The following is a 27,689-nucleotide window of genomic DNA, read 5'->3' as shown; positions in this document are numbered from 1 at the left end:
CAGAGAGAGAGAGAGAGAGAGAGCGCGCGACAGACAGACAGACAGACAGACGGGGGGGGGGGGGGACTCATTCTGAACTCTACAGATTACAGTCGGGCGGTCCGGACACATTTGCGACGAAAGCTTTGCAACTGGTGTCCAACGCAGCATTGTGCATACAGCGGCAACTTCCAGCTCCTAAACCGTACCAAAACGGAATAATTAAGAAGATTGACAACAAGGCGGTCCAAAGATGAAACACTGATGCAACCATTCCTCGCCTAGAGAATTCTTCCCAGCAACTCGGAAACTGTACTTGAAAACCATCAGATCAGGGATCTGCGAGGTCTTTTGATTTTTGGTAAAGTTCTTTGGGTAGAGGCGAAGAGCAGTGTATTGGCGGCAGCGACTGGGTGCTTGCTCGTGTCCCTCTGCGCTGACAAATCATCGCCTGATCATACATCGCTTTGGAGACCTTGTTGCTCGCTGGCGGCTGGCTGATCGCCAGAGCATTACCTATGCCTCACATCAGCTGTTGATCTCCCGCCGTCCGTCCGGGTAATGTAACCGAGACGAAGATGGGAGCCAATCATTCTCATAAGACGCCGGTGAATCATGAGAACGAGGACGGTAAGGCTCAGTTTTATCAACACAAACTTTGTCGTTTTTATTAGCAGCTGTAACAATGTCCTATTTCCACCCATCCCTGATAGGACCGTGTACTATAGCGAAGAGATGGGATCAGTAGAATGTGTTAAACACGGTTTGTTGTTTCGTTAAACTACCTAAAATGTAACGGATCCATTGTCCTTCGAAAATAAAGGAATCGCGCTGTTTCTGAGCGCACAGGGTCAGAGCAGAGAAACGAGCGCTTCGGACCAAACTACTCGTCACCAGAGTTGCTTAACTGAGCCGTCCAATCTGTCTGCATTTGGCTCATATCTCTCCTAGCTTAGTAATATAACTATCCAATGGCTTTGAGAGTTCAGAGAAATTTTAGGCTGCGCTGCGCGGGGAAAGGCAACCTCAGCGGAGCAGCGCCCTTGCGGTGTGTAATCCCTCAATAAATAGAATAGTACAGACATTTGGTTTAATTACATCTCTTAGTAGTGTACACAGTCCAATCACAATCAGGGATCAAAACAAAAAAAAAATCTTTTTAAAAGTCAGCAGATCAGGCAGCATGAGTGAAAATAGAAAAATCAAAGTTTCCGATCAGTCCCGACATCGGAACAGATGAAAGCTCATTGCTCTTGAACCATAATCCTATTTTGCTCGCCCAAAATGCTGCCTAAATTCCTGAATATCTCTAGCATACTGATTTTTTAAATATGCATTTTTAAAAATTTTCAATGTGCACTTCAGCACGTTTTCTGCAGAGGTTTGCTGTTTTTCAGGAAAATTGGATAATTTCCAATATGTAATAATTTATAAAGAACTTGAAAAATACAATTTCCTACAGCTATCCTCTTTGCCAGTCCGGGTATAGAATATTACAGCACAGGAACAATCTTTCACCCCACAATATCTGTGCCGACCGTGATGCCAATGTAATCTTCTGTGCATGGTCTATATCACCCCATTTCTTATTCTTTAAACCACTGTCTCAATCTGTCCAGCGAGAAGAGGTCAGGTACACATGAACAAGCAGGGAACAGAGGGATGTGAGCAGATTCAAGAAGTTTGAAGGAATGAGATTGTGTTCTGAGTAGAAAAACTGAAGGTGGTCACGTTATGAAAGTCTGGCAGCTTTCATATAAAGGTCTGGATTTGTGAGGTAAGGAAAGATTCTTGTCTTGATAAGGGAAATGGCTACTGGGAATTGAGTAGGAACTGTAGAGGGGTTTCTGTTGGAGTTTAGAATGAGGTGAAGCAGTATATGAAAGGTTTTCTCAACAGGAAGGGAATCAAGAAGAGAAATCACGCATAAAAATGATTAGAAATACGCAGTAAATCAGTCAACCTCTGTGAAGACAGAAACAAAATCAACATTGCAGCCTGCAGGCTTCCTATCTGAACTGGAAATTCCCTTGTTTTAAGCTGCAGAAAAGAAGGCTGGAAGTTTGCTGGATTTTTGGAAAGTGTAATACAAATGACATAAAACCAATACTGAAGGTGGAGAGGGCTTGAAGAAGTGGTCATCTTGCTGGAGAACAGATGAACAAAGACAATTTCTGAACTGAGATCTCTGAAGAAAGATTGAGCTGACTGAGGTTATTTTCTGTACCATATTGAAGGCAGGCCATATAAGGTTATAAAAAAGTATGCACAAAGTCAACATTTTGGCTGAATTACTGGGCCAATACTCCAGAGACCTGAATTAATATGCTGGGGATACTAGATTCCTTTTTGCCAGTGTGCTGAGTCATTTAAATTGTTAATTAAATAGATCGTGACTTTAAAAAAATCTAATATCAGCAGTGGTGAGAATGAAGTTTACAATAAATCACGTTAAGGAAGAAAATCTGCTTTCTTAGCTCATATAACTTATTTGCAATACAGATCCACCGTGAAGTGGTTGACTTTTAACAGCAATCTCAGAAATTAGCAAGTGCCAAGGATTAGAAATGCCTATAAATTCACAATTATAGTGAAAGTAAATAAGAAAATATTTGGTGTAGAGTCACAGAATAATATAGTATGGAAACAGGTCATTTGGCCAAACACATCCCTGCCAACAAAACTGTCTATCCAAACTAGTCCCATCTGTCCGCATTTGGTCTATATTCCTCTAGACCAGGGGCCCCTCGGATAATGGTAAGTCTCCATGGCATAAAAAAGGTTAGGAACTCCTGCTGTATGCCTTTCCTACCCATGATCCTGTTCAAATGTCTTTTAAGTGTTATAATTCTACTTTCCTCTTGGAAGCTTGTTCCATTGTATCTGCACTAGCGGTATTGACCATGATCACTAGGAATCTCTGGTGCCAACTTTGCTCCTGAAAAGGAGTAGCCTGTGGTACTATCAGCCTTTTGTGAGAGTGGGTTGGAGTATGAACCTGGCACTGGATAGCAACACCTATCCAAACTCAATGGCACTGCAAAGACTTCCTCAAGAACACCAGAGGACTCGTGGCAAAATGGAAAACCTATTCTGCGGACTCAGCAGCATCTACCTGATGTTGATACGTTGCATTCTACATCCTAGTGTCACAGTGGCGGGAGCCTTGGGAGCAGGGGTGGACCCAAATGCAAGACACATCTTATGAGGTTAATTAAATTTAGTTTATTGTTCGATATCAGGAGAGCTAGGCAGGAGTAGGAGTAGTGAACTGGACAAGGACTGAGGACTACAACTAGGCTGGGACCAAGGGTCTGGGCCAGGACTTGGAATGGGCTCCCAGAACTAGAGGAGACATGAAGAGGCTTGGGTATGGACTCCGAGCCAGAGACTGGGCAAGGACCCAGCACCTGGGTCTTGCCTCAGGCTTGGAACCCAGAACCAGACATTGACATGACATGGGCTAGGGAGAGGAGGAACATGGGAACACAAAGCCTCGATCTCGGGAAAGCAGGTACATGGAACCACGGACACATACACAGAACACAGAGTCGGGATCCCTCCTTGGGTACAGGACATAGGGCCGGGACTCATGACCCTCCGCGGGGCAACGGCAAGATGGCCTGACTTACCCCACGGAGGCGAGGACAAGACAAGACAAGTCATGACTCCCCGCGGGGCAACGGCAAGGTGACCAGACTTACCCCACGGAGGCGAGGACAAGACAAGACAAGACCAACACGAATGAACACCAGACAGTACCTATCTAGCTCTGGCAATGGAACTAGACTGAAGTGCAGGCGGGGGCTGCAGACGAGGGCCAGAGGCGAGAGGGGCAGAGCAGGGATTCAGACAAGGGGGTAAGATAGGAATCACAGACTACCAGGACCAGGACTTGACTCAGAACTGGAAAGCCGCCAAGGCCAGGACTCGACTTGGTGCTTGAATGCCGCCAGGGCCAGGACTCAACTTGGTGCTTGAATGCCACCAGGGCCAGAACTCGACTTGGTGTTTGAATGCCGCCAGGGCCAGGACTCGACTTGGTGCTTGAATGCCGCCAGGGCCAGGACTCAACTTGGTGCTTGAATGCCACCAGGGACAGGACTCGACTTGGTGTTTGAATGCCGCCAGGGCCAGGACTCGAATTGGTGCTTGAATGCCGCCAGGGCCAGGACTCGACTTGGTGCTTGAATGCCGCCAGGGCCAGGACTCGACTTGGTGCTTGAATGCCGCCAGGGCCAGGACTCGACTTGGAGCCTCCGGGTAGTGGCAAGCTCTCGATTCGGCCCGGGAACAGTAGACAGTGGTTCTTGATTCCCTCCGGCAGGTTAACTGATGGACCCACCTCGGTGAGGAAACTTTGCAGGCTCGCTTTGGCAAGGTAACTTGACAAAGTTGCTCCGGTGAGGAAAGGCGAATTACCAGCACTCGCTTTGGGCAGAGACTAGGCTTGCTCCGGCCAGATGACATTGGCACGCCATACCTTGGTGACTTTTCAAACGCTCCCATGCCGAACGGCTGAAAGCCGGAGACTATAAACTACCGGTTCAGCTGGGCGTTAATTGCCTCTAATCACCAAAGTCAAGGGACACAGGAAAACAGGGAATCAACGGTCCGGATCGTAACATAAAAAGGGTAAATTTAAAGGACCCTGATCCGGACCATGACACCTAGACACCCCTTTTATCATTCCCAGCTTTGTCCTGTTCCATCAGCATTGAAGATACACCAGAAGGCACAGTGATATACAAGAAAAAATAGTGGCCTTGAAAGTTCTTAACATTGACTCACTGAAGCATCATGTCCTAAGGTCAAGCATGAGTATGGGCTTACCGTGAAGTCTGCCACTGTCTCTCTGCTGATGAATTAGTGTTCATCTGTCCATGCTGAACATCACCTGTAAAGAAGCAGTGATATTAGAACGAGCACAGGAGTATGTTCCATGTTTATTGCCACGTGTGGTTTATTGCAGCATTGTTGACTCAGTTGCCAGAATCCTGAAGGACGTAACTATTATATTCTGTCTAAAACAGCAAGGAAGAAAACCAGTATCAGACAACCTGTTTGACTTGGGCCTCACACATCTACCTGTGTAATGCTTCAATTTATGAAGGAACTAGAATCATTTCTAGCAGCTGCAACACTTGGAAAATTACCCACCCAGATAAATGCCAGTATTACCTGACTAATTACTGTCCTGTCTGATGTTATTCACTTTGATTTGCAGAAGGACCTTGACAAGGTGCTGCACATGAGGCTGCTAAAAAGGATAAGATCACATGATATTACAGGAAAGATACTAGCAGGAACAATATTTGTATGACCATATCAGATGCTAGCATGGCTGACCAGCGAGAAGGCAAAGAGAGTTCCGTGGAGTTCAGTTTCGGGACCACTTCTTTTCACATTATATGTTAATGATTTGGATGATGGTATTGATGGTTTTGTGGCCACGTTTGCAGATCATACAAAGATACGAAGAGGGGAAAGCAGACAGTCTGCTGAATGACTTGTATTGATTAGGAGAATGGGAAAAGAAGTGGCAGATAGAATGAAGTGTATGGTCATACACTTTGGTAGAAGGAATATAGGTATAGACTATTTTCTAAATGATGAGAAAATTCAGAACTCAGAGGTGCAATGGGACTTGGGGATCCTTGTGCAGATTCCTTAAAGGTTAACTTGCAGGTTGAGTCAGTAGTAAGGAAGGCAAATGCAATGTTAACAATCATTTTGAGTGGATTAGAATATAAAAGCAAGGATGTAATGCTTTTGGCCAGACCACATTTGGAGTATTGGGATCAGTTTTGGATCCATTATCCAAGAAAGGATGTGCTAGCATTGGCTAGAGTCCAGAGGAGGCTTATGACAACGACCCCAGTAATAAAGAGGCTAATATATGTGGAGTGTTTGATGGCTCTAGGCCTGTGTTCACTGGAGTTCAGAAGAATGAATGAGGTGGGATCTCATTGAAACCTATTGAATATTAAAAGGCCTAGATAGAGTGAACATTAACAGTCTGTTTCCTACAGTGAGGGGGGGGGGCGGGGGTCTAGGACCAGAGAACACAGCCTCAGAATACAAGGATGTCCCTTTAGAACAGAGATGAGGAGGAATTTCAGAGATGAAGGTAGTGAATCTGTGGAATTTATTGTCACAGATGGCTGGGCAGGCCAAGTTATTAGGCATATTTAAAGTGGAGATTAATAGATTCCTAATTTTTAAGGGCATCAAAAGTTAGGGGAGAAGGCAGGACAATGGTGTTTAGAGGGACAATAAAGCCATGATCTGTCAAGAATGGATTTGTGCTGTGAACAGGAGGAGGAGGCCCCATGAACATCTCCATCCTCAATAAAAGCAGGACACTGCACCAAAATGCAAAATACATGCAACCACTAGAATTGCTGAATGAATAACTATTCATCTCCTCTTTGATGGTTATCATTAGAGAAGTCTCTCTTTCGCCAAATCAATTCACTCACAAATCTATTGGAAGGATGTTGTTAAGCTGGAGAGGATGGCACAAAATATTCATAAGGATGTATTGGGACTGAATAGCTTGAGTTATGAGAAGAGATTGGATAGCTATGTCTGTTTCTGATTTCCCCTGGGACAAAGGAGCCTGAGGGATGACTTATAGAACTTCATAAAATCATAGGGCATAGATATAGTAGATACCTGCAGTCTTTCTCCCTAGGATAGGAAAGTCTAGGTTTAAAGTGAGAGAGAAAAGATTTAAGGAGAATCAGAGAGGCAAGTATTACTCACAGAGTATTACTCTCTCTCTCCCTTCCCCCTCACTATCGCGCTCTCTCTCTCTCTCTCTCTCTCTCTCTCCCTCTCTCTCTCTCTCTCTCTCTATTTCAGACAAGTGTGTAAACCAGATGCAGAAAAAGCTGTAGGCCCAGGGAAATCCCAGTTACAGTGTAAGCCCTGTAAACTCTGGGGCTTCCCAGTTACAGTGCCAAACAGCCAGTGGCCCAGAACCAGAACCACTTCCAGCAACTGCAGCACTTGCAAAATTACCAGTCCAGATAAATGCCACCATTATTGACCAATTACTGTCTAATCAGACCATTCACCAGCACAATGAAGAAAGGGTTGTGATAGAAGAACAGTTACTCAGCAGTAATCTGTTTCTGATGTTGAGTTTAGTTTCTGGCAGGATCACCCAGCTCCAGGTTGTATGACAGCCTTGATCTGAACATGGGCAGAAGGACCAAGGATGAGGTGAAGTGAGTCCCCTTATTTAACAACAGCAACGATTGGCTGCTTGTTCTTCTCTAAGTCTCTCATCACCCAGCAGTGGACATTTATCATCATGTGTTAATCGGTTAAGATCCTAGAGTTCTCTATCTAACAGAACTGATTTTTAGGTCTGGACATTGTTTCTTCAGTGTAGTTTACTGGCCTACATATTCTTCACTGTATCGCTCACAATGCATTAGCTTAAGGAGGCATTTGCCCACAGTAAGCATAATAGATAGTTTCTGTGAATTAATGAAGTAATTATATAATAAGTTTTGATAGGAGGGAAATTATTTCCACACATGGATACTGAAGACAAGATTATAGAATAGTAACAATTAAATTTAGTAAGGATTTCAGAGCAAAGTTTAGTAAACAAAAAGGGGTTGGAATATGGGACTTGCTACTGTGTGGAGTGGTTTCTGGTGAGCAGCATATGTGCATCAAATGGGAATCTGGATCAACTCAATGAGGAGAATGCAATAAAGGCACCTTCACAGGGTTGGATGAGATGGAGAAATCTTATGTCATGTATCAACATTGAAACTGGCCAGTTTTTGTCCATGTCATTTTTAATTGATAAGGTGCACCTTAGCTGGCTAGGCTACCACTTATCGCAAACTCCACTGTGTTCTGAATTGAAGGCCATTTCAGAATCAACCATGTTGGGGTTTTGGAGGTTATATAAAGGTTAAACTGCATAAGAATAACCCTTTTGTTGAAGAACTTTAATGAAATGGATAGCCTTTCTCAACAATCTAGCAATCTCAGTTAGTCCTGACGAAGAGTCTCGGCCCGAAACGTCGACTGTACCTCTTCCTAGAGATGCTGCCTGGCCTGCTGCGTTCACCAGCAACTTTGATGCGTGTTGTCTCAGTTTAATGTCAACATTGCTGAATCTGATTTATTTAATGAACTTGTGTTCTCAAATGGATGTGATGGGGATTTGAAATCATCAATACTAATCCATAAAGACAAATGTAGGTCCCCTACAGACAGAAACAGGTGAATTGATTATGGGGAGCAAGGACATGGCAGACCAATTGAATAATTATTCTGGTTCTGTCTTCACTAAGGAGGACATAAATAATCTTCCAGAAATAGTAGGGGACAGAGGGTCCAGGGAGATGGAGGAACTGAGCGAAATACATGTTAGTAGGGAAGTGGTGTTAGGTAAATTGAAGGGATTAAAGGCAGATAAATCCCCAGGGCCAGATGGTCTGCATCCCAGAGTGCTTAAGGAAGTAGCCCAAGAAATAGTGGATGCATTAGTGATAATTTTTCAAAACTCGTTAGATTCTGGACTAGTTCCTGAGGATTGGAGGGTGGCTAATGTAACCCCACTTTTTAAAAAAGGAGGGAGAGAGAAACCAGGGAATTATAGACCGGTTAACCTAACGTCGGTGGTGGGGAAACTGCTGGAGTCAGTTATCAAAGATGTGATAGCACATTTGGAAAGCGGTGAAATCATCGGACAAAGTCAGCATGGATTTGTGAAAGGAAAATCATGTCTGACGAATCGCATAGAATTTTTTGAGGATGTAACTAGTAGAGTGGATAGGGGATAACCAGTGGATGTGGTATATTTGGATTTTCAAAAGGCTTTTGACAAGGTCCCACACAGGAGATTAGTGTGCAAATTTAAAGCACACGGTACTGGGGGTAAGGTATTGATGTGGATAGAGAATTGGTTACTGCAGTTGTAAAAGGCCTTGGTGAGACCACACCTGGAGTATTGTGTGCAGTTTTGGTCCCCTAATCTGAGGAAAGACATCCTTGCCATAGAGGGAGTACAAAGAAGGTTCACCAGATTGATTCCTGGGATGGCAGGACTTTCATATGAAGAAAGACTGGATGAACTAGGCTTGTACTCGTTGGAATTTAGAAGATTGAGGAGGGATCTGATTGAAACGTATAAAATCCTAAAGGGATTGGACAGGCTAGATGCAGGAAGATTGTTCCCGATGTTGGGGAAGTCCAGAACGAGGGGTCACAGTTTGAGGATAAAGGGGAAGCCTTTTAGGACTGAGATTAGGAAAAACTTCTTCACACAGAGAGTGGTGAATCTGTGGAATTCTCTGCCACAGGAAACAGTTGAGGCTGGTTCATTGGCTATATTTAAGAGGGAGTTAGATATGGCCCTTGTGGCTACGGGGATCAGAGGGTATGGAGGGAAGGCTGGTGCAGGGTTCTGAGTTGGATGATCAGCCATGGTCATAATAAATGGCGGTGCAGGCTCGAAGGGCCGAATGGCCTACTCCTGCACCTATTTTTTATGTTTCTATGTTTCTATAACCTACTGTAATTTTGTATTCATCATAGATAGAGGTTGGTGGTGGTAAACTCCAGCAGTTGGGGAACAAAATAAATTCATACATTCCCAAATACAATTTGTATAATTATGTAAATATGTATAACTCTGTCATACTGTTGACTTTTTTTGGGATAATCCATTTGTTATAATGTGAACGTGAGAAATGTAAAACGAAGCTGGAAGTCTCTGATATAATCTCACTTTCCTGACTCACTAAGTATTTCACATTTTTGGGCAACAGTACAAAACTATAGCTTTTTCTCTCTCGTTTTGAAAAACTATTGCTTCTATGTGATGTGGATAACATCATCAGAACTGATGTTAGTTTTCTGAAACTGCCAGAAACACTCAGCAGATCAGACTGCATGTGTGGGAAGAGAAACAGGCTTTGGGTTGAAGGTCTTTTATTTGACTTTGACTTTGTCTCTGATCCCATAGTTAGGGTTTAACCCTGTCCCTGTCCCCAATAGATAGTGCTTAACCCTGTCTCTGTCCCTATAGATGGTGCTTAACCCTGTCTCTGTCCCTATAGATAGTGCTTAACCCTGTCTCTGTCCTCATAGATAGTGCTTAACCCTGTCTCTGTCCCCATAGATAGTGCTTAACCCTGTCTCTGTCCTCATAGATGGGGTTTAACCCTGTCTCTGTCCCCATAGATGGGGTTTAACCCAGTCTCTGTCCTCATAGATAGGGTTTAACCCCATCTCTGTCCTCATAGATGGGGTTTAACCCCGTCTCTGTCCTCATAGATAGGGTTTAACCCCATCTCTGTCCTCATAGATGGGGTTTAACCCCGTCTCTGTCCTCATAGATAGGGTTTAACCCCGTCTCTGTCCCCATAGATAGGGTTTAACCCTGTCTCTGTCCTCATAGATAGTGCTTAACCCTGTCTCTGTCCCTATAGATAGGGTTTAACCCCATCTCTGTCCTCATAGATAGGGTTTAACCCCATCTCTGTCCTCATAGATGGGGTTTAACCCCGTCTCTGTCCTCATAGATAGGGTTTAACCCCGTCTCTGTCCCCATAGATAGGGTTTAACCCCGTCTCTGTCCTCATAGATAGTGCTTAACCCTGTCTCTGTCCCTATAGATAGGGCTTAACTTTGTCTCTGTCCCTATAGATAGTGCTTAACCCTGTCTCTGTCCCTATAGATAGGGCTTAACTTTGTCTCTGTCCCTATAGATAGTGCTTAACCCTGTCTCTGTCCCCATAGATAGTGCTTTTTATTTCAGATTTTCAAAGTCTGTTGTTTTCTATATTTATTAACCATCCTTTATTTTCCCACACTGTGTGCTTTTCTGCACTATTTCATACTTTAGTATTGAATCAAGTACATTGATGTGTCTGGTCTCACGTGCAGGCATGAGATTGGCAGGTTTCCTTTCCTTATGGACTTGATGGATTTTCATAACAATCTGTGGGCAGTGTCATTGATACGAGCTTGTTCTCCAGACTTATTAATTATTTGAAAGTAAATTTCCAAGCTGCCATGAGTGGGATTCAAATTCATTTCTTTAGATTAATGCTCAGACTTCTAGATAGCAGTTCAATGATTTAATGACTACTTTCCTAATAGTAGCTATGACCTTTAATTAATGAAGTACAACTTTGTGGAGATAATTTCAGGATTTTTAATCAGGTCGTAAAAAAACACTGCAGGTAATGTAATATGAAACTAAACCAGTAACTACTGGAGCTACTCAGCAGGTCAGGCATTATCTGTGGTGAGAGAGGAACAAAGCTACTGAGCCAGTGGGGAGAGAGAGAGAATCTCACTGATGATAATGCTATTGAATTAGATTGAAAGCTGTTTCAATTGATAGGTAATGTAACTTTTGTTGGAAAAAGCAATTGCCTTGCATCTTTATAGCAGAAGTAAGCCCCTGTCTGAATGCTGTAGGTCTTGCTCTGTGCGGCTATCATCCGACCATATTTGGATTGTTTTGTCTGAGCGAAATTGAATGTGGCACAATCACAAGGACACTTAAATCATTAGCAAGAGGTGCAGTTGGTTCTCAACCAGAGGCTCACAAGGCCTTTTCTGTCTTTAGTACTCCAAACTATTTTTTGATGTCATATTAAATTGGCTAGAGACTGTCTTTTGTCATGATGGGGATTTCAGAAGAAAGCCAAGGGGAATCAGCCATTCAACCCTTCAGGCTAACTAGGTTTGAAAATGATCCCATTAGCACATCTGATTTTATGAAAGAAGGAAGGTTATTGATAAAAACTGCAACATGGTTGCAAGTGATCATAATACAGAGCAGCAGAATTAGGCCATTCGGCCCATTAAGTATAGTTCACCATTGACTATTTATTATCCCTCTCAAACCCATTGTCCTGTCTTCTCTCCATAACCTTTGACACACTTACTAATCAAGAACCTATCAAACTCTGCTTTAAATATACCCAATATCTTGGCCTCCACAGCAGTCTGTGGCAGTGAATTCTACAGATTCATTACCCTTTGCCTAAAAAAATTCCTTCTCATCTATTTTCTAAAGGGACAGAATACCTTCAGAAGGTGATGTCTCAAAAAGGCAGCATCCATCATTAAGGACCCTCATCACCCAGTACGTGCCCTCTTCCCATTTCTACCATCAAGGAGGAGGTACAGGACCGTAAAGACACACACTCAACGATTCAGGAACAGCTTCTTCGCCTCCACCATCAGATTTATAAACGGACAATGAACCCACGAACAATAACTCAGTTTTTTCCCCTCTCTTTTTGCACTACCTTACTGAACTTAATATTCTTTTTTAATATATACTTATTGCAATTAATAGTTTATTATGTATTGCAATGTACTGCTGTCGCAAAAGAACAAATTTCATGACTTGTGCCAGTGATATTAAACCTGGTTTTGACTCTGATTGTGTATTGAAGCTGTGCTTTCTGGTCCTGGCCACTCACTATAGAAAATATCCTCTCCAGGTCCACTTTGTCCGGGCCTTTCAATGTGATCTCCTCTCATTATTCTAAACACCAGCAAGTAGAGGTCCTGAGCCATCAAATGCTACTCATATATTAACACTTTCATTCCCAGGATCATTCTCATAAACTTCTTCTGCTCACACATCCTTTCATAGATATGGGGCCTGTGACAAGAATACACATAGATTACGATGTAGCTGTCCTGTGCTGGCACCAGTGGAATCAGCAGTTGGTCTGCCACTTGTCTTCAGGAGAGAGAGAGATAAGGAAAACAATGCATTTGGAGATGTGTAATGAAGGGACAGGAGAGAGAGCTGTCAAGATCGGCTCCCCCTTTGAACCCTGAACTGTTTGAAGTGATGGACAGGCGATACCCCAGCAGAGGGATAAAGAGGGACAGGTTCGCTAAGGCAGGACACACACGACACCCGAGGTAACGAGACCCTGGAAGCGGTGCATCTCTCACAAGTCGGTGGGAAGTTTTGGAAGGCTGGGTGCGGGACCGGGCCATAGACGCACAGGGTGGAAAGGCACGATCGGCGGGAACCTGGTGTGTGCCCACCCTTGCCTGGGTGCCAGGTTCAGCGCAGGGAAACGATCGTATCTGGAAACGGAGGGGTCACGGTCAGTGACCTCAGATGACATCACAAAGGACTCGCCCGAAAGCTGACTGCGAAGGTCTGTGTGGAAGCCTTGAATATTCATTCGTTTTTGCTCTCTCTCTCCTTCCCCCACACTGCCCATCTCCCACGGCAGTGATTACTGCGAACTGAACCGAACTAAATTGAACTGAACTTTGCGTCACTTTGAAACTGGTCATTTACCCCTAGACAACGATAGAGCTTGATTGATCCTGTTATCTGAATTCTGTGCATATGTGTGTTTATCATTGCTGAACTGTTGCATTTATTATCCTTTCGATTACTATGTTGCTTGTTTCTTTAATAAAACTTTCTTAGTTCTAGTAATCCAGACTCCAACTGAGTGATCCATTTCTGCTGGTTTGGCAACCCAGTTACGGGGTACGTAACAGGCCCAAAACTGCTCACAATACTCCAAATGTAATCTAATCAATTCCTTATAATGTCCAGCATTACATCCTTGCTTTTATATTCTAGTCCTCTCAAAATGAATTCTAGCATTGCATTTGCCTTCCTTACTATTGGCTCAACCTTCGAAGTTAGCCTCTAGGAAATCCTACACTAGGATTCCCAAGTTCTTTTGCATCTGCGATTTCAGAATTTACTCCTCATTTAGAAAATAGTCTGCACCTTTATTCTTTCTATCAAAGTGCATGACTATACACTTACCTACACCTCTTTTTCCATTCTTCTAAAACTTGAGGGCATATGAATATGCTGGGCCTCAAAATTAACCCAATTGAACAGGTCAGAGGCTGGTGCCCCAAAACATGACTCACCTCTTGAGTGGTGAAAGCCTTTCTGCCCTCTACAAGGTACAAATGCAGCTCAAGCAACACTCAAGAAACCAAGGAGAGGCAGATTGCTTGACTGTTACCCCCTCCACCATCACATTTGGAAATGGAAGTGTGGACAGACAGGATTGGTAGCTGATACACAAGGGCAGCACACAGGCCCGGCATTCAGTTGTCATTAACTGCCATTCCAAAAAGCTTTGGTCATGAACTTGCTGTTACTGAATGTCCTATATATGTTTTCTCGAGAGGACTGCTTTTTTGAAGTATGCAAAAGAAAACAGGATCATCCAAGTGTGGGACAGTCCCAGGTGACAACAGAGAGAAAGGTCTGGGCATCAGGAGTCAGATCTTGGATAGGGTCCAGTTAGCTTGTCAAATTTCATTTGCGTGTGGACCTAAAGTGTTCAGGTAAGCAATTATATTGAAAGTTACCTGCTGTAGTTAGGATCTGTTCTGGCGGCCTCCGTAAGGCAGAGCTGCTGGGGATTGACTAACATTAAACATCTCACAGCTTCCTATATAAAGCTAATCATCCAAATCTTTTAAAACAACAGAAAGAGAAAAATATATTGAAATTTCCAGCAAAATATACTATGGTTATGTTATAATTAGTGTAAATAATCATGAGTAGAATGCCCAGGTTGAATTTTCAGAATGGTGCGATTTTAATTGCATTCCACTCTTGGGGCAAAATAAAACCAATCTTTAAATGCCTTATAAAATGCAGGTGTCATTATCTTCTACATCTGTATGCCCAAACTGTATACAATAGATGAAATATTATATAACACAACTAGGCAATGAGCTGAAATAGCTGCAGCATCTTCGTACTGCTGGCAGATCAATGGAAACATGAGGATTACATTGTCTTAAAGTATACATTATATATGTATACCCTTGTTTAAGACCATGCTTTATTTTATTAATACAGTTATGCTGTTGAGTATTTTATTTTCAGCAGGTTTTCTCAAACTGCAAGAAATGTTCCTATAATTACATTATACAATCGAGTGTTTCATTTTCGCTGTTTAAAATAAAAATTCTGTGATTAAATTGAGCTTGTTGAATTAGCCAATAGGATTTGCCTGCTTACCATTTTTAGAGAGAGCGCGGGAAAAGGACGAGGAGATTTTTTTTTCTAAAGAGCACGGGATAGAAGGAGGATGGAAATGGACAATGAATATCAGAGAAGAGCACAGTGAAACGCTCACAGAACCCATTTGGAAGGACAGATACTGATGCTGGAAAATTCCCATGCAGACAATGGTCTCATGGAGAATGTGCAAATGACTTTTAGTTAGCTGGTTCACACACGACGTTGAAGAAAGTTCGATATTTTTTCCTTGGACGTTGCGTTTGTGATGATTTGTTTCCTGGGACGGGTTTTTCAGCACAAAAACGTTTCATGTGAGTAAACTGGATAGATTTCGCAACAAGAGCTCCAACCATTCCGTGCACCATATAAGCTATTATATGTATGATGGGCCTGCTCTTTATTCTGTATTATACAGTATTATCATCTTTGTTTTACTTTAAACATTTTTGTCAATACTTTTTCAATCTAAGTTTATATTGGTGGGAGTTAAATTATTGTTTCCTGGGTGTGGCGGTGTTCATACAGTAACCGCTTTTGTTTTCCCTTGGAAGGAACATACAAACTTTTATGCTTAGAACCATATAACATTACAGCACAGAAACAGGCCTTTTGGCCCTTCTTGGCTGTGCCGAACCATTTTTCTGCCTAGTCCCACTGACCGGCACCTGGACCATATCCCTCCATACACCTCTCATCCATGTACCTGTCCAAGTTTTTCTTAAATGTTAAAAGTGAGCCCGCATTTACAACTTCATCTGGCAGCTCATTCCACACTCCCACCACTCTCTGTGTGAAGAAGCCCCCCCTAATGTTCCCTTTAAACTTTTCCCCCTTCACCCTTAACCCATGTCCTCTGGTTTTTTTCTCCCCTTGCCTCAGTGGACAAAGCCTGCTTGCATTCACTCTATCTATACCCATCATAATTTTATATACCTCTATCAAATCTCTCCTCATTCTTCTACGCTCCAGGGAAGAACGTGTAAACACAAAATCATATTTACCTTATATGTTTATTTAATGGAAATGACCTCTTTCGTCATAATTCCCATGCATTGTCAAGTTATGGTGCAGTGAGGTTGAACTCACAGCAATAGCTAACTCATTATGAGCCTACGGTGAGTGGGTTACATATACAACTTATTAGTGGTGTTGTGGAGTTTTAAAATCATTCCCTCCATTGACCCATGACTAATTCCTGAAACATACCTTCTTATTTTCATGATCAGTTGGAGCTCAACCCATAACAATTGTGTTAAGTGGTGCTTTCAGTTGTGACTCAGTTGGTAGCACTCTAAGCAGGAAGCTTGTGCATTCCAATTCCAAGAGACAGCATGAGAAGGTACAGATTCTTCCCCTCACTTCATGAACTACCAAGTTGACAGTAATGCCTTCAAAAAAAAAGTAGAAATTGAATCAATTTATTTTGTCTAATATGGTTCATAATTATAAGTTTTAACTGAACAGAAATGCATTACATAGTACATGGTAAAATCCTGTAGCTGGCAGTCAGAATACAATAACAGAATTCAAATAAAATGTTTAAAGTACTAAAGATAATTTAGGCAACACTCATGAATCAACTGACAAAGCTCCTTCTTGTAAAGTTTAATGGTGGTTAGCAGACCAATTACCATCACCTACTGAGTAGGACTGTGGAGCAAAGAGACAGGATGTATACCCCACCCCACAAAAAAAATCAAGAAGTCAATAAGACACTTATATATATTACAATGGCAGTGATATCCTAACAAACTTTACATGATTAAAAACTGTTCCTGTCCCAAGTTGTCAAGTTCATCGTCATTTAACTCAACTTTTTAAGTCAACAAGACAACTTTTCTCCAGATCAGGGTGTAAAGTACAGTAGTACAAGTTACAAGTAACATACATATAACACACAATAGCTTAAGAAAGTAAGAATAAAATCGACAAGCAAATTATGCATAAATAAACAAAGTAAAGTGCATAAAGTAATTATTGTCGGGTACAGAACAAACTCTTTGAAACCGAAGCGGCGGGGAGTTGAGAATCCCAATGGCTTGAGGGAAAAAGCTGTCTCTCCTCCTGACTGTTCTTGTCTTTATGCATTGGAGTCTCCTGCCTGATGGTAGGAAGTCAAAGAGGATGCTAGATGGATGGGTGGGATCCTTGGTAATACTAAGGCTCTGTGTACGATAAATGTCCCTTGATGGATGGTAGTGCTGTTCTCTCAGTCCTTCATAGGGACTTCCAGTCTGATGCTCCGCTGCTCCCATACCAGATAGAGATGCAGCTTATTAGGATGCTCTCGATGGTGCTCCTGTAAAATCCTTTTGGGGTGGGGGAGCCTTGCTTGCCTCAATCTCCTTGGTAAAAACCAGGGAGGAGAGACAAAAAGGGTATACTGGGACCAGACCCCATGTTAACAACCCAAGATATTATGCCCATTTATTTCCCATCCATCCAATGTTTCATTAGCAGCTTGAAGAGATTTGGCATGTCAACAAAAACACTCAAAAGTTTCTATAGATGTACCGTGGAGAACATTCTGACAGGCTGCATCACTGTCTGGTATGAGGGGTGGGGGGGAGCTACTGTGCAGGACCGAAAGAAGCTGCAGAGGGTGGTAAATTTAGTTGGCTCCATCTTGGATACTAGACTACAAAGTACCCACGGCATATTCAAGGAGAAGTGTCTAAGAAAGGCAGCGTCCATTATTAAGGACCTCCAGCACCCAGGGCATGCCCTTTTCTCACTGTTACCATCAGGTAGGAGGTACAGAAGCCTGAAGGCACACACTCAGCGATTCAGGAACAGCTTCTTCCGCTTTGCCATCCAATTCCTAAATGGACATTGAACCATGAACACTACCTCACTTTCTAAAAATATGTATTACTTTTGTTCTTGCACAATTTTTAATCTATTCAATATACATATACTGTAATTGATTTATTTATTTTTCTTCAATGTTACGTATTGCATTGAACTGCTGCTAAGTTAATAAATTTCATGGCACACGCCGGTGATAATAAACCTGATTCTGATTCTGATTCTGAAAACTGAGGACCTTATGAATGCAACTCCTAACTCTTCAATTTTATCTAAAGGCGCTAAGACCCATTGTTAACAAAGTAAGCTCGGGGTAGTAAATGTGATTTAAATGAGTCACGAACACTAATGAAGTGAACAAGGTAAGTTCAGTATGGGGCTAATTTAAATGTAATCACTTTAAACTGGAGATAATAAAGTTATTTCTCCATTATCATAATGCTTCCAGTATGATTAGTGCCACATAAATTGGGTGACGTTGATTTATTAAATGTGATTATTGCTTGTCTCTATGGGTTATTCAATGTTTATGCCTTTTGTCAAGGACCTTCATTAGAGCTTGCCCTACTTCTCAATGAATCAGGATTGAAAGGCCTTAATTATCATTCAGTGTAAGCACTATATATTCTTACTTCATCCCACTGTACCGTGAGGGAAACTTGGGAGTTGCTAACTCACAATTCCTGAGTGTTCTGCTGATTTTGCTATAATCAAACCTTGGAGTTAATTACAAACTCAACCCCGAATTCCAGACCCTGGGAGTCACATCTTCTGCAACTGGACCCTTGACTTACTGGCCAACAGACCGAAATCAGTAAGGATAGGCAGCAACACCTCCAGCATGATTATTCTAAACTCTGGTGCTCTATATCCTTAGCTCCCTATTCCACTGACTATACACTCATGACTGAGTGGCCAGATTCTGCTCTAACTCTGTCTACAAGTTTGCAGATGATACCACTGCCATGGGCCGTATCTCAAAAAACTATGAGTTGGAATACAGGAAGGAGATAGAGAGCTTAGTAACATGGTGTCATTTTTCTCTCAATGTCAGCAAAACAAAAGAGCTGGTCATTAATTTCAGGAAAGGGTGGGGCTTCTCTTCATCAATGGTGTTGAATTTGAGAGCTTCAAGTTCCTAGGGATGAACATACTGTAACTATAGCCTGTCCTGATCCAACTATGTAAACACCATGGCCAAGAAAGCTCACTGATGTCTCGACTTCTCAGGAGGTTAAAGAAATTTGGCATGTCACTGTTGACCCTTACCAATTTTTATCGATGCACCATGAGAAGTATCCTATCTGGACACTGAACAGCTTGGCATAGCAACTACACTGAACATCATGGAAACACACTTCCCCTCTAAGGATTTTGTCTGTACATCTCACTAGTTCAGTAAAAGAGCCAGCATAATCAAAGATGAAACCATCCCAGACGTTCTCTCTTCTCCCCTTTTCCTTTGGACTAAAGATGTAAAAGTTTAAGAGCTTGTGTCAAGGACAGCTGTACTTTATAAGACTATCCCTAGTTCAATAAAATAGACTCTTGACCTCACAATCTATCTCCTCATAATCTTGCACTTTATTGTTTACCTACACTGCAGTTTCTCTGCAAGTGTTACATTTTATTCTGCATTGTTATTGTTTTACCTTGTTCTACCTGAATGCACTGTGTACTGAGTTGATCTGTACACAAGACGAGCATTTCACTGTATCTTGGTACACGAGACAGTAATAAACCAATTCCAATACCAGTTGCATCACTGCCTGGTTCGGGAATTGCACTGTCTCGGATCGCAAGACCCTGCAGTGGATAGTGAGGTCAGCTGAGAAGATCATCGGGGTCGCTCTTCCCGCTGTTACAGACATTTACACCACACGCTGCACCCATAAAGCTAACAGTGTTGTGAAGGACCCCACGCAACCCTCATACAAACTCTTCTCCCTCTTGCCATCTGGAAAAAGGCACAGAGGTATTCAGGCTCTCACGACCAGACTATGTAACAGTTTCTTCCCCCAAGCCATCAGACTCCTCAATACCCAGAGTCTAGACTGACATCTACATCATTTATTATTATATTGTAATTTGTCCTCTACTGTGCCTATTGTCTTGTTTATTAATTATTGTACTGCCCTGCACTGTTTTGTGCACTTTATGTAATTCTGTGCAGGTCTGTAGTCTAGTGCAGTTTTTATGTTGTTTTACGTAGTCTAGTGTAGCCTTGTGCTGTCTCAACATCGTCTAGTATAGTTTTGTGTTGTTTCATGTGGCACCATGGTCCTGGAGGAACGTTGTTTCGTTTTTACTGTGTACTGTACCAGCAGCTTATGGTCGAAATGACAATAAACTTGACTTGACTTGACAATGTGTGTTACCATGCTTTGCAGATTAAGGTCCCAAATCTGCCTCCTTGCATCCACTGCTGCAATAAATTAATGTTACCCTTAATATTCCCAGTTTCAGTGCATTATTTCATTCTGACTTAATATAGTACAATATAGGCACTCCACAGAATACATAGGGTCTGTCCCTGAGAACTGTCTGCAAACTGAATCTTCCACAAGTTGGAAAGGAACATAAGTGGGTTGGCATGGCCGAGTGGCAATTAGCATAACACTATTACAGCACCAGCAGCCTGGCTTCAATTTAGCCACTGTCTGTACGGAGTTTGTACGTTCTCCCTGTGATCATGAGGGTTTCCTCTGGGTATTCCAGTTTCTTCACACATTCCAAAGATGGGTTGCAAGGGCCTGTTACCATGGTGTTGTTAAATAAATAAGTTAAACAATTACTCAGTGAGGGAAAACATCTCCAGTCTGTCCACATGACTGAAGTCTCTCATCTCTAGAATCATTTTAATAAATCACTCTCTGTCTTGTTTTTATCTGTTTTCTAACTGTGGCACCCAGAATTGGACATAGCACTCCAGTGTTTTAACTTGACTTGCCTAGGTTTGTTCCATATTCCTCTAATTATAATGCCCATGATCCATATGCTTTCATGATTCTATCCTGCTGTTAGAAGACCCTTATACAATAAAAAGGAACTCCTGATTCACCGAGAGGATTTCCTGCTGGTCAATTTTGATTGCACTCCCCATTTCCATCCCGACATGTCGGTCAATGGTTTCTTTACTGCCATGATGAGGCCACACTCAGGGTGAGAAGCAACACCTCATATTCTGTTTGGGTAGTCTCCAACCTGACAGCATGAACATTGATTTCACCAGCTACTGGTCCTTTCTCCCTCTTCCTCCTTCCCTCCTTTACCAATCCCCATTCTGGTTCCCCTCTTACCCCTTCTTTTCTCACCAGCCTATCACCTCTCTCTGGTGTCCTTTTTCCTTCCTTTTTTCTCATGATCCACTCTCCTATCAGGCTGCTTTTGCTTCAACCTTTTCAACCTAGCATCTCTCGAGCTTCTCACTTCATCCTCTTCCCCCACGCACCTACCTTCTCACTTACTTGGCTTCACCAATCACCTTCCAGCTTTTACTCCTTCCCCTTCCTCCACGTTCTTATTCTGGCATCTTCCACTTTCCTTTCCAGTCCTGATGAAAAGTTTCAGCCCGAAACCTCAACTCTTTATTCCTCTCCATAAATGTTGCCTGACCCTCAGATCTCCTCCAATACTTTGCTTCTCTTTTCCTCCAGATTCCAGCATTTACAATCTCTTGTGTCTTGAGCAATCCCAATCTTGTTTTCACTTGGCTCATTAGAAATTCTTGACAGATCTTTATGTTAGGATGTGGAGATATAAAACACCTTGGAATATTTTACTATGTTACTGGAATTAAATAAATGCAATTTCATGTTGCACTCAAAATTTTCCAGGTAAGATGTTTATGTAAGGCTCCATCTGCTTTCTTCATGGGAATCAAAAAATTATCTTTTGCACTGTTTGAAAAAGATCAGGAGAATCCCAGTGTCCTGAATAATATGTATCTGTCAGACTGCAAGGTTTATACAAGTATGTGTTCTTGGCAGTTAACTTATGTGTTCTTTGTTATGGTACACTTCAAAACTACAAAAGTGATTAATCACTTCAAAAGTAATTCCTCTGTAAGGACCATAAGACATAGGAGCAGAATTAGGCCATCTGGCCCATCGAGTCTGCTCCACCATTCAATCATGGCTGATCCTTTTTTTTCCTATCTCCTCCTCAACCCCATTCAATGGCCTTCTCCCTGTAACCTTTGATGCCATGCCCAATCAAGAACTTATCAATCTCTGCCTTAAACAACCCAACGGCCTGGCCTCCATAGCTGCATGTGGCAACAAATTCCGCAAATTCACCACCCTTTGGCTGAAGAAATTTCTTCACATCTCTGTTTTGAAAGGGCGCCCCGCTATCCTGAAGCTTTGCTCTCTTGTCCTAGACTCCCCCACCATGGGAAACATCCTTTCCACATCTACTCTGTCTACGCAGTTCAACATTCGAAAGGTTTCAATGAGATCACCCCTCATCCTAAAAGTTCTTTGAGATTTTCTGAATAGACTAGACAGGAAGGTTAGAACAAATAAACAAAAACAGCAATAATTATTTGGCTTACTGCCTATTCACAATATCACAATAACTTTGGTTCTACTCTGTCCTCCACCTTGCATTTGGATGTCTTATTTACTGAGATACTGCTTGGAGTAGGCCTTCCGGCCCTTTGAGCTACGACACACAACAATCCCCCAATTTAATCTTTGCCTAATCGTGGGACAATTTACAATGACCAATTAACCTTCCAAACTGTACCGTTGGGCTGTGGAAGGGAACTGGAGCACCCAGAAGAAACCCATGCAGTCATTGGGAGAAAGTACAAACTTCTTATGGACAGTGGCGAGAAATGAACCTGGTTCGCTGATACTGTAAAGTGTTGTGCTAACCACTGTGCAACTGTGCCTCCTCGTGATAAGATTGTTTCTACTGTTCAGGATTTAATATACCCAAGGTTCAAAGTTCAAAATAAATGTATTATCAAAGCACCGTGTATACATATTTCACAATATACAACCCTGAGATACATTTTCTTATGGGCAAACTCAATAAATTCACTAACTATGCTGGGATCAATGAAAGACCACACCAACAGGGTGGACACCAGTGTGCAAAAGAGAGCAAAATGGGAAAATACAGGAAAAAAGAAAATAAAGTAATAATAATAATAATAAATAAATAATCAATAAATATCGATAACATGACTTGAAGAGTGCTTGAAAGTGAATCCATAGGTTGTGAGAACATTTCATTGATGGGGCAAGTGAAGTTGAGTGAAGTTACCCTCTTTGGTTCAAGAGCATAATTGATGCATAATAATTGTTCCTGAACCTGGTGGTGTAAGTCCTGAGGCTCCGGTAGCTTCTTTCTGATAGCAGCGGCGAGAAGAAAGCATGTTCTGGGTAGTGGGGGTCCTGATGAGGAAAGTTCCTTTTCTGTGACGACACTCCATGTAGATGTGCTCAATGGTGGGACAGGCTTTAGCCAAACTACTAATTTCATCCCTAATTTTTTCAATTTCCTCTAATGTATCCCGTGCCAAATTCAATTTGTGTTTTTTTTCTAGTTCCTTCAGCCTATTTTGTAATTCCTCTAATGTTTTATTCCTTAATTTTTTCTTATGTGAAGATATCACTATAATTTTCCCTCTTAAGACAGCCTTCAGAGTATCCCATAGAATGGGGGGGGGGGTGAAACCTCTCCATTATCATTGAATTCTAAGTAAAGACCAATTTCTTTTTTAATTTGTTCCTTAAAGTAGGGACCATTGAGTAGACTTGAATTTAGTTTCCAAATAGTATTCCTTGGTTGTAGGTCAAAATCAACAGATAAATGTATAGGTGCATGGTCACTTACATCTATTGTCCCAATTCCACAGGTGTTTATTTTGTCTTTATCTTTTCCAAATGTTATGAAATAGTCTATTCTTGTGTATACAGAATGGGGGGCAGAATAATGAGTGTAATTCCTTTCTGTTAGGGAAAAGGTCCCTCCATATACCAATTAAACCAACATCCTCAAAAAGTGTATTAACTCTCTTATGTAAAGAGTTTGTTTCATAAGTTTTCTATTGGAAGAGTCTAACTTTGGTTGTAATTGTAAATTTAAGTCTCCCCCACATATCAGGAGACCTTCTGTTTCCGTTACCATAACATTAGTAATTTTCTGAAAGAAACTAATATCAAGAAGCTAATATCAATTCAATAGAGTAACTGAATTTCCATCTATATTTCCCCCTTATATCTGCCCTCCTTATCTCCCATTTCAAATACTTTTTCAAAATTTATCTTTCTTGAGATAAGAATAGCAACTCCAACAAAGTAGCTTCTAACAGTTTATTGCAGTGGTCCCCAACCACCAGGCCGCGAGCATGTGCTAACACGTGCGGAAACTATATGATTTGGTGATATGAGAAGATATGAGTCAGCTGCACCTTTCTTCATTCCCTGTCATGCACTGTTGAAATTGAACATGCACCCTCTCCCTTCGGCCAGTCCACAAGAATATTGTCAATATTAAACTGGTCCACGGTATGCAAAAGGTTGGGGACCCCTGGTTTATTGTACTAAAGAAGCAATCAGTTGTCATAACAGCAGGATAGAAACTGTCCTTGAGCTTGGTATGTGTGGCAACACTTCTGAACTTCCCACAGCACATTCTTGGGTGTGTTGGTTGTTAATGCAAATTACATTTCACTGCATGTTTCGATATACGGGCGTGTACAGAAATCTAAAATCCAAAATCTGAAGCACATCTGTTGTCAGGGTGAGGGTTTCCATTCTAAGGCATCTGAGATGTCCTGTTTCAAAGAACGGGGTTTCCCTTCCACCACTATTGATGCTGCTCTCACCTGCATCTCCTCCATTTCCAGTACATCTTCCCTCACTCCATCCCCTTGTTAATACAGCAGGGATAGGATTCCCTTTGTCCTTACCTACCATCCCACAAAACTCTATATCTAGCGCATCATTTTCCATAACTTCTATCATCTCCCATGGGACCTTACCACGATGCCCATCTTTTCCTCCCCCTTCTTTCTATAGGGATTGTTGTCTATGTGACTCCTTATCATCTTGTCCCCTCTCCACTGATATCTCTCCTGGAACTCATCCCTGCAAGTGTGTCAAGTGCTACATTTACCCCTACACCATCTCCATCGCCACCATTCAGGGCCCCCAGCAGTCCTTCAGATGAGAGGATAATTCACCTGGGAGTCGGTCAGGGTCATCTGTTGTAACAGATGCTCCGGTGCAGCCTCATCTACATTGAAACCCAACGTAGAATGGGGGAAAAGCTTTGTTGAGCACCTTTGCTCAGTCTACTGAAGGCAGCAAAATCTCCTGTGGCCACCATTTTCAATTCAATTTTCCCATTCCTAATCTGACATGCCTGTTCATTACCTCTTCACTGCCCACTCAGGTTGGAGGAACAATGCCTGATATTCCATGTAAGGGGTTTGTAGTTTTTCCATGACCTTGTGGTTACCTCTGGGTGCTCTAGTTTCTTCTCATGTTCCAAAGACTTGTGAGTTAATATGATAATTTGTTATGCTGCCTCCAACTTGATGGCATAAACATCAATTCTTCTAAGTAATCTCCCCTCCACCTCTCTTTTTCCATTCCCTATTCTGGTCCCCACTCACCCTTCTCTTTTTCTCACCTGCTGATCTTCTCCTTTCCTTTCCTCCATGGTCTACTGTTGTCTCCTATTAGATTCTTTCTTCTTCACACCTTTCCTCTTCTAGTCACCAGCTTCTAGCTTCTTACTTCATCCCTCCCTCCCTCACCTATTTACCTTCCCTCTCATTGTTCTCACCTATCATCTGCCAGCTTGTTCTCCTCCTCCCTCCACCTTCTTATACAGGCTTCCGCCCCCTTCTTTTCCAGTCCTGATGAAGGGCCTTGGCCCAAAACATCAGCTGTTTGTTCCCTTGTATAGATGCTCCCTGACTTGCTGAGTTCCTCCAGTATTTTGTGTTATGTAATTGATTCAGATTTTCAGTTTCTGATGCCTTCTCTGGCATCTGCCATCTCCCAAGGCCTCTTCTCAGAAAATCATCTTTTCCATTAACCCTTTTCCCCGATTTGAACCCTGTGCCTCACTCACTGGGAGACTGCATTGTCCATCACTGTTTTCTAGCTGCTTAAGACAAATACTTAAAAGTGTAGTGTCCATTATACTCTGTGCATCGATGGAGATGCACTGGACAATCTAGTTAATCTGTAAATTGGAGAATGTACCACAAACTGGAAAGAAAGCAGCACTGTCTTCCTTGTTATCATATTTCCGGCTAACTTCCATGAGTTATGTGGAATTATTTAATTCCTTTCTAAAATGAAGCAGAAGTAGCAGTTGCATTTTTGTATTTGTCAACTTGTCAAATTACAAATTATCCACTGTTCAGAGTGACCCAAGCTGGCTGCCATGGCGAAACACTAGTTCAGATCTGCTTCGTCAACCTTCTATTCCACTTCAGATTTTGCATCCATCCTGGATCTAAAATTGGAGTGTAAAAGTCACAAAGTGAAAGAGTCAAGGCAAGAGCAATTTTGTACAAATTCTAATGGATTGAGCTATTTTAAGCACCAAGTTTGAATTATTCTGAACTGCATCTTGTGCCAAACCTCATAGCACCTTCTGCATTGATTCCTTTCTTTTTGGCAGGAAAATATCTTGATCTTTTCAGAGACTAGCATTACCAGTTTAGTACCTTATTGCTTCTCTGAAGTGTCTCACTGTGCTTCATTTGCAATGAAATAATTTGCATACAAAGCCAAGCAAGGTGATGAATATAGTTGTGTAATTGCCCACTGGAAATTCTCCCAACTTTTTATGGACTAATAAGCAATCATTCAACTTGTGGTGGTGCTGCTTATTAGAAAAACTGTCAACACTTGTCCCTTGAGACCTCTAACATTCCTTGAACCAACAGGTATTTAGAAACCTCCCTATTGGTTCAATACCTGTTGGTTCAAGGAATGTTAGAGATCTCAAGGGACAAATGTTGACAGTTTTTCTAATAAGCAGCACCACCACAAGTTGAATGATTGCTTATTAGTCCATGAAATTTTTATAATGTATTTATAATAGATTTGTATGAAAATGAGTAGACTGTGAAAGAGGGTAAGTTTGTTAGCATTACATACAAAAATATAATCTAGAACAACAGTATGTCTTAGGTTTGGACAATTTCAGGACAACACACACAGAAGCAACAAAAAATGGTTGGGATAGAGCAAAGATGATGAGAGTTAGTAAGTGTGTGAAAAAATTATTCATTCTGAATAAATCTCAGTATAGAAATTGCAAAAGCAAAATAGAAATTGCTAATAACCATTCAGTTTTGAAAGGGCCAGGATTTAAAGGCAAAACACAATAACAGCAGGGCCAACAGTACACACGTAATGATGTGTGATAAATACAGGTTTGCTTGACATACCAAAATATAAAAAATCCAAAATACCGTAGCTACAGGAGATGTTGCAACTTGCAGGGATAACATTTAGTTAAATTTCCTGAAATTTCCTGGTGTCAATATTGGAGTAAAATAGGAATAAAAATGGGGGAGGCACGGTAGTGCAGTGGTTAGCACAACACTCTACAGTACCAGTGACCAAATTCAATTCCCGATGCAGACCGTAGAGTTTCCACTTACTCCCCATGATCGTGTGGCTTTCCTCCCACCGTCTATAGATGTACTGGTTGATAAGTTAATAAGACCATAAAATATGGGAGCAGAATTAGGCCATTTGGCTGATTGAGACTGCTCCACCATTTCATCATGGCTGGTCCATTTTTTCTCTCCACCCCAAACTCCTTCTCGTTCCCACTGCCCCCCTCCCCCCACTCTGTATTCTTTCATGCCCTAACTGATCAA

The 27,689-nt window shown here is 41.9% G+C and overlaps 1 protein-coding gene across 4 annotated transcripts in view; it reads left to right on the top strand.

Annotated features, from left to right (window-relative positions):
• The first annotated feature begins 91 nt into the window (after nucleotides 1–91).
• The window catches only part of LOC140200777 (serine/threonine-protein kinase 32A-like), a 329,027-nt gene continuing 301,429 nt past the window's right edge, over nucleotides 92–27,689 (top strand). For 3 of the 4 annotated variants that reach the window (XM_072264378.1, XM_072264377.1, XM_072264380.1), the window contains exon 1: nucleotides 92–609. In XM_072264378.1, the coding sequence (XP_072120479.1) occupies nucleotides 558–609 (52 nt within the window). In that variant the 5' untranslated portion in view covers nucleotides 92–557. Of the gene's footprint in view, nucleotides 610–1,700; nucleotides 1,757–27,689 lie in introns of those variants that run through there. The other variant, XM_072264379.1, reaches the window with a different exon arrangement.

Source organism: Mobula birostris, chromosome 7, assembly GCF_030028105.1.
Source record: "Mobula birostris isolate sMobBir1 chromosome 7, sMobBir1.hap1, whole genome shotgun sequence".
NCBI classification, from domain to species: domain Eukaryota; kingdom Metazoa; phylum Chordata; class Chondrichthyes; order Myliobatiformes; family Myliobatidae; genus Mobula; species Mobula birostris.
The sequence above is the reverse complement of the archived record's forward strand: the minus strand, read 5'-3'. Positions and strand labels throughout refer to the sequence as shown.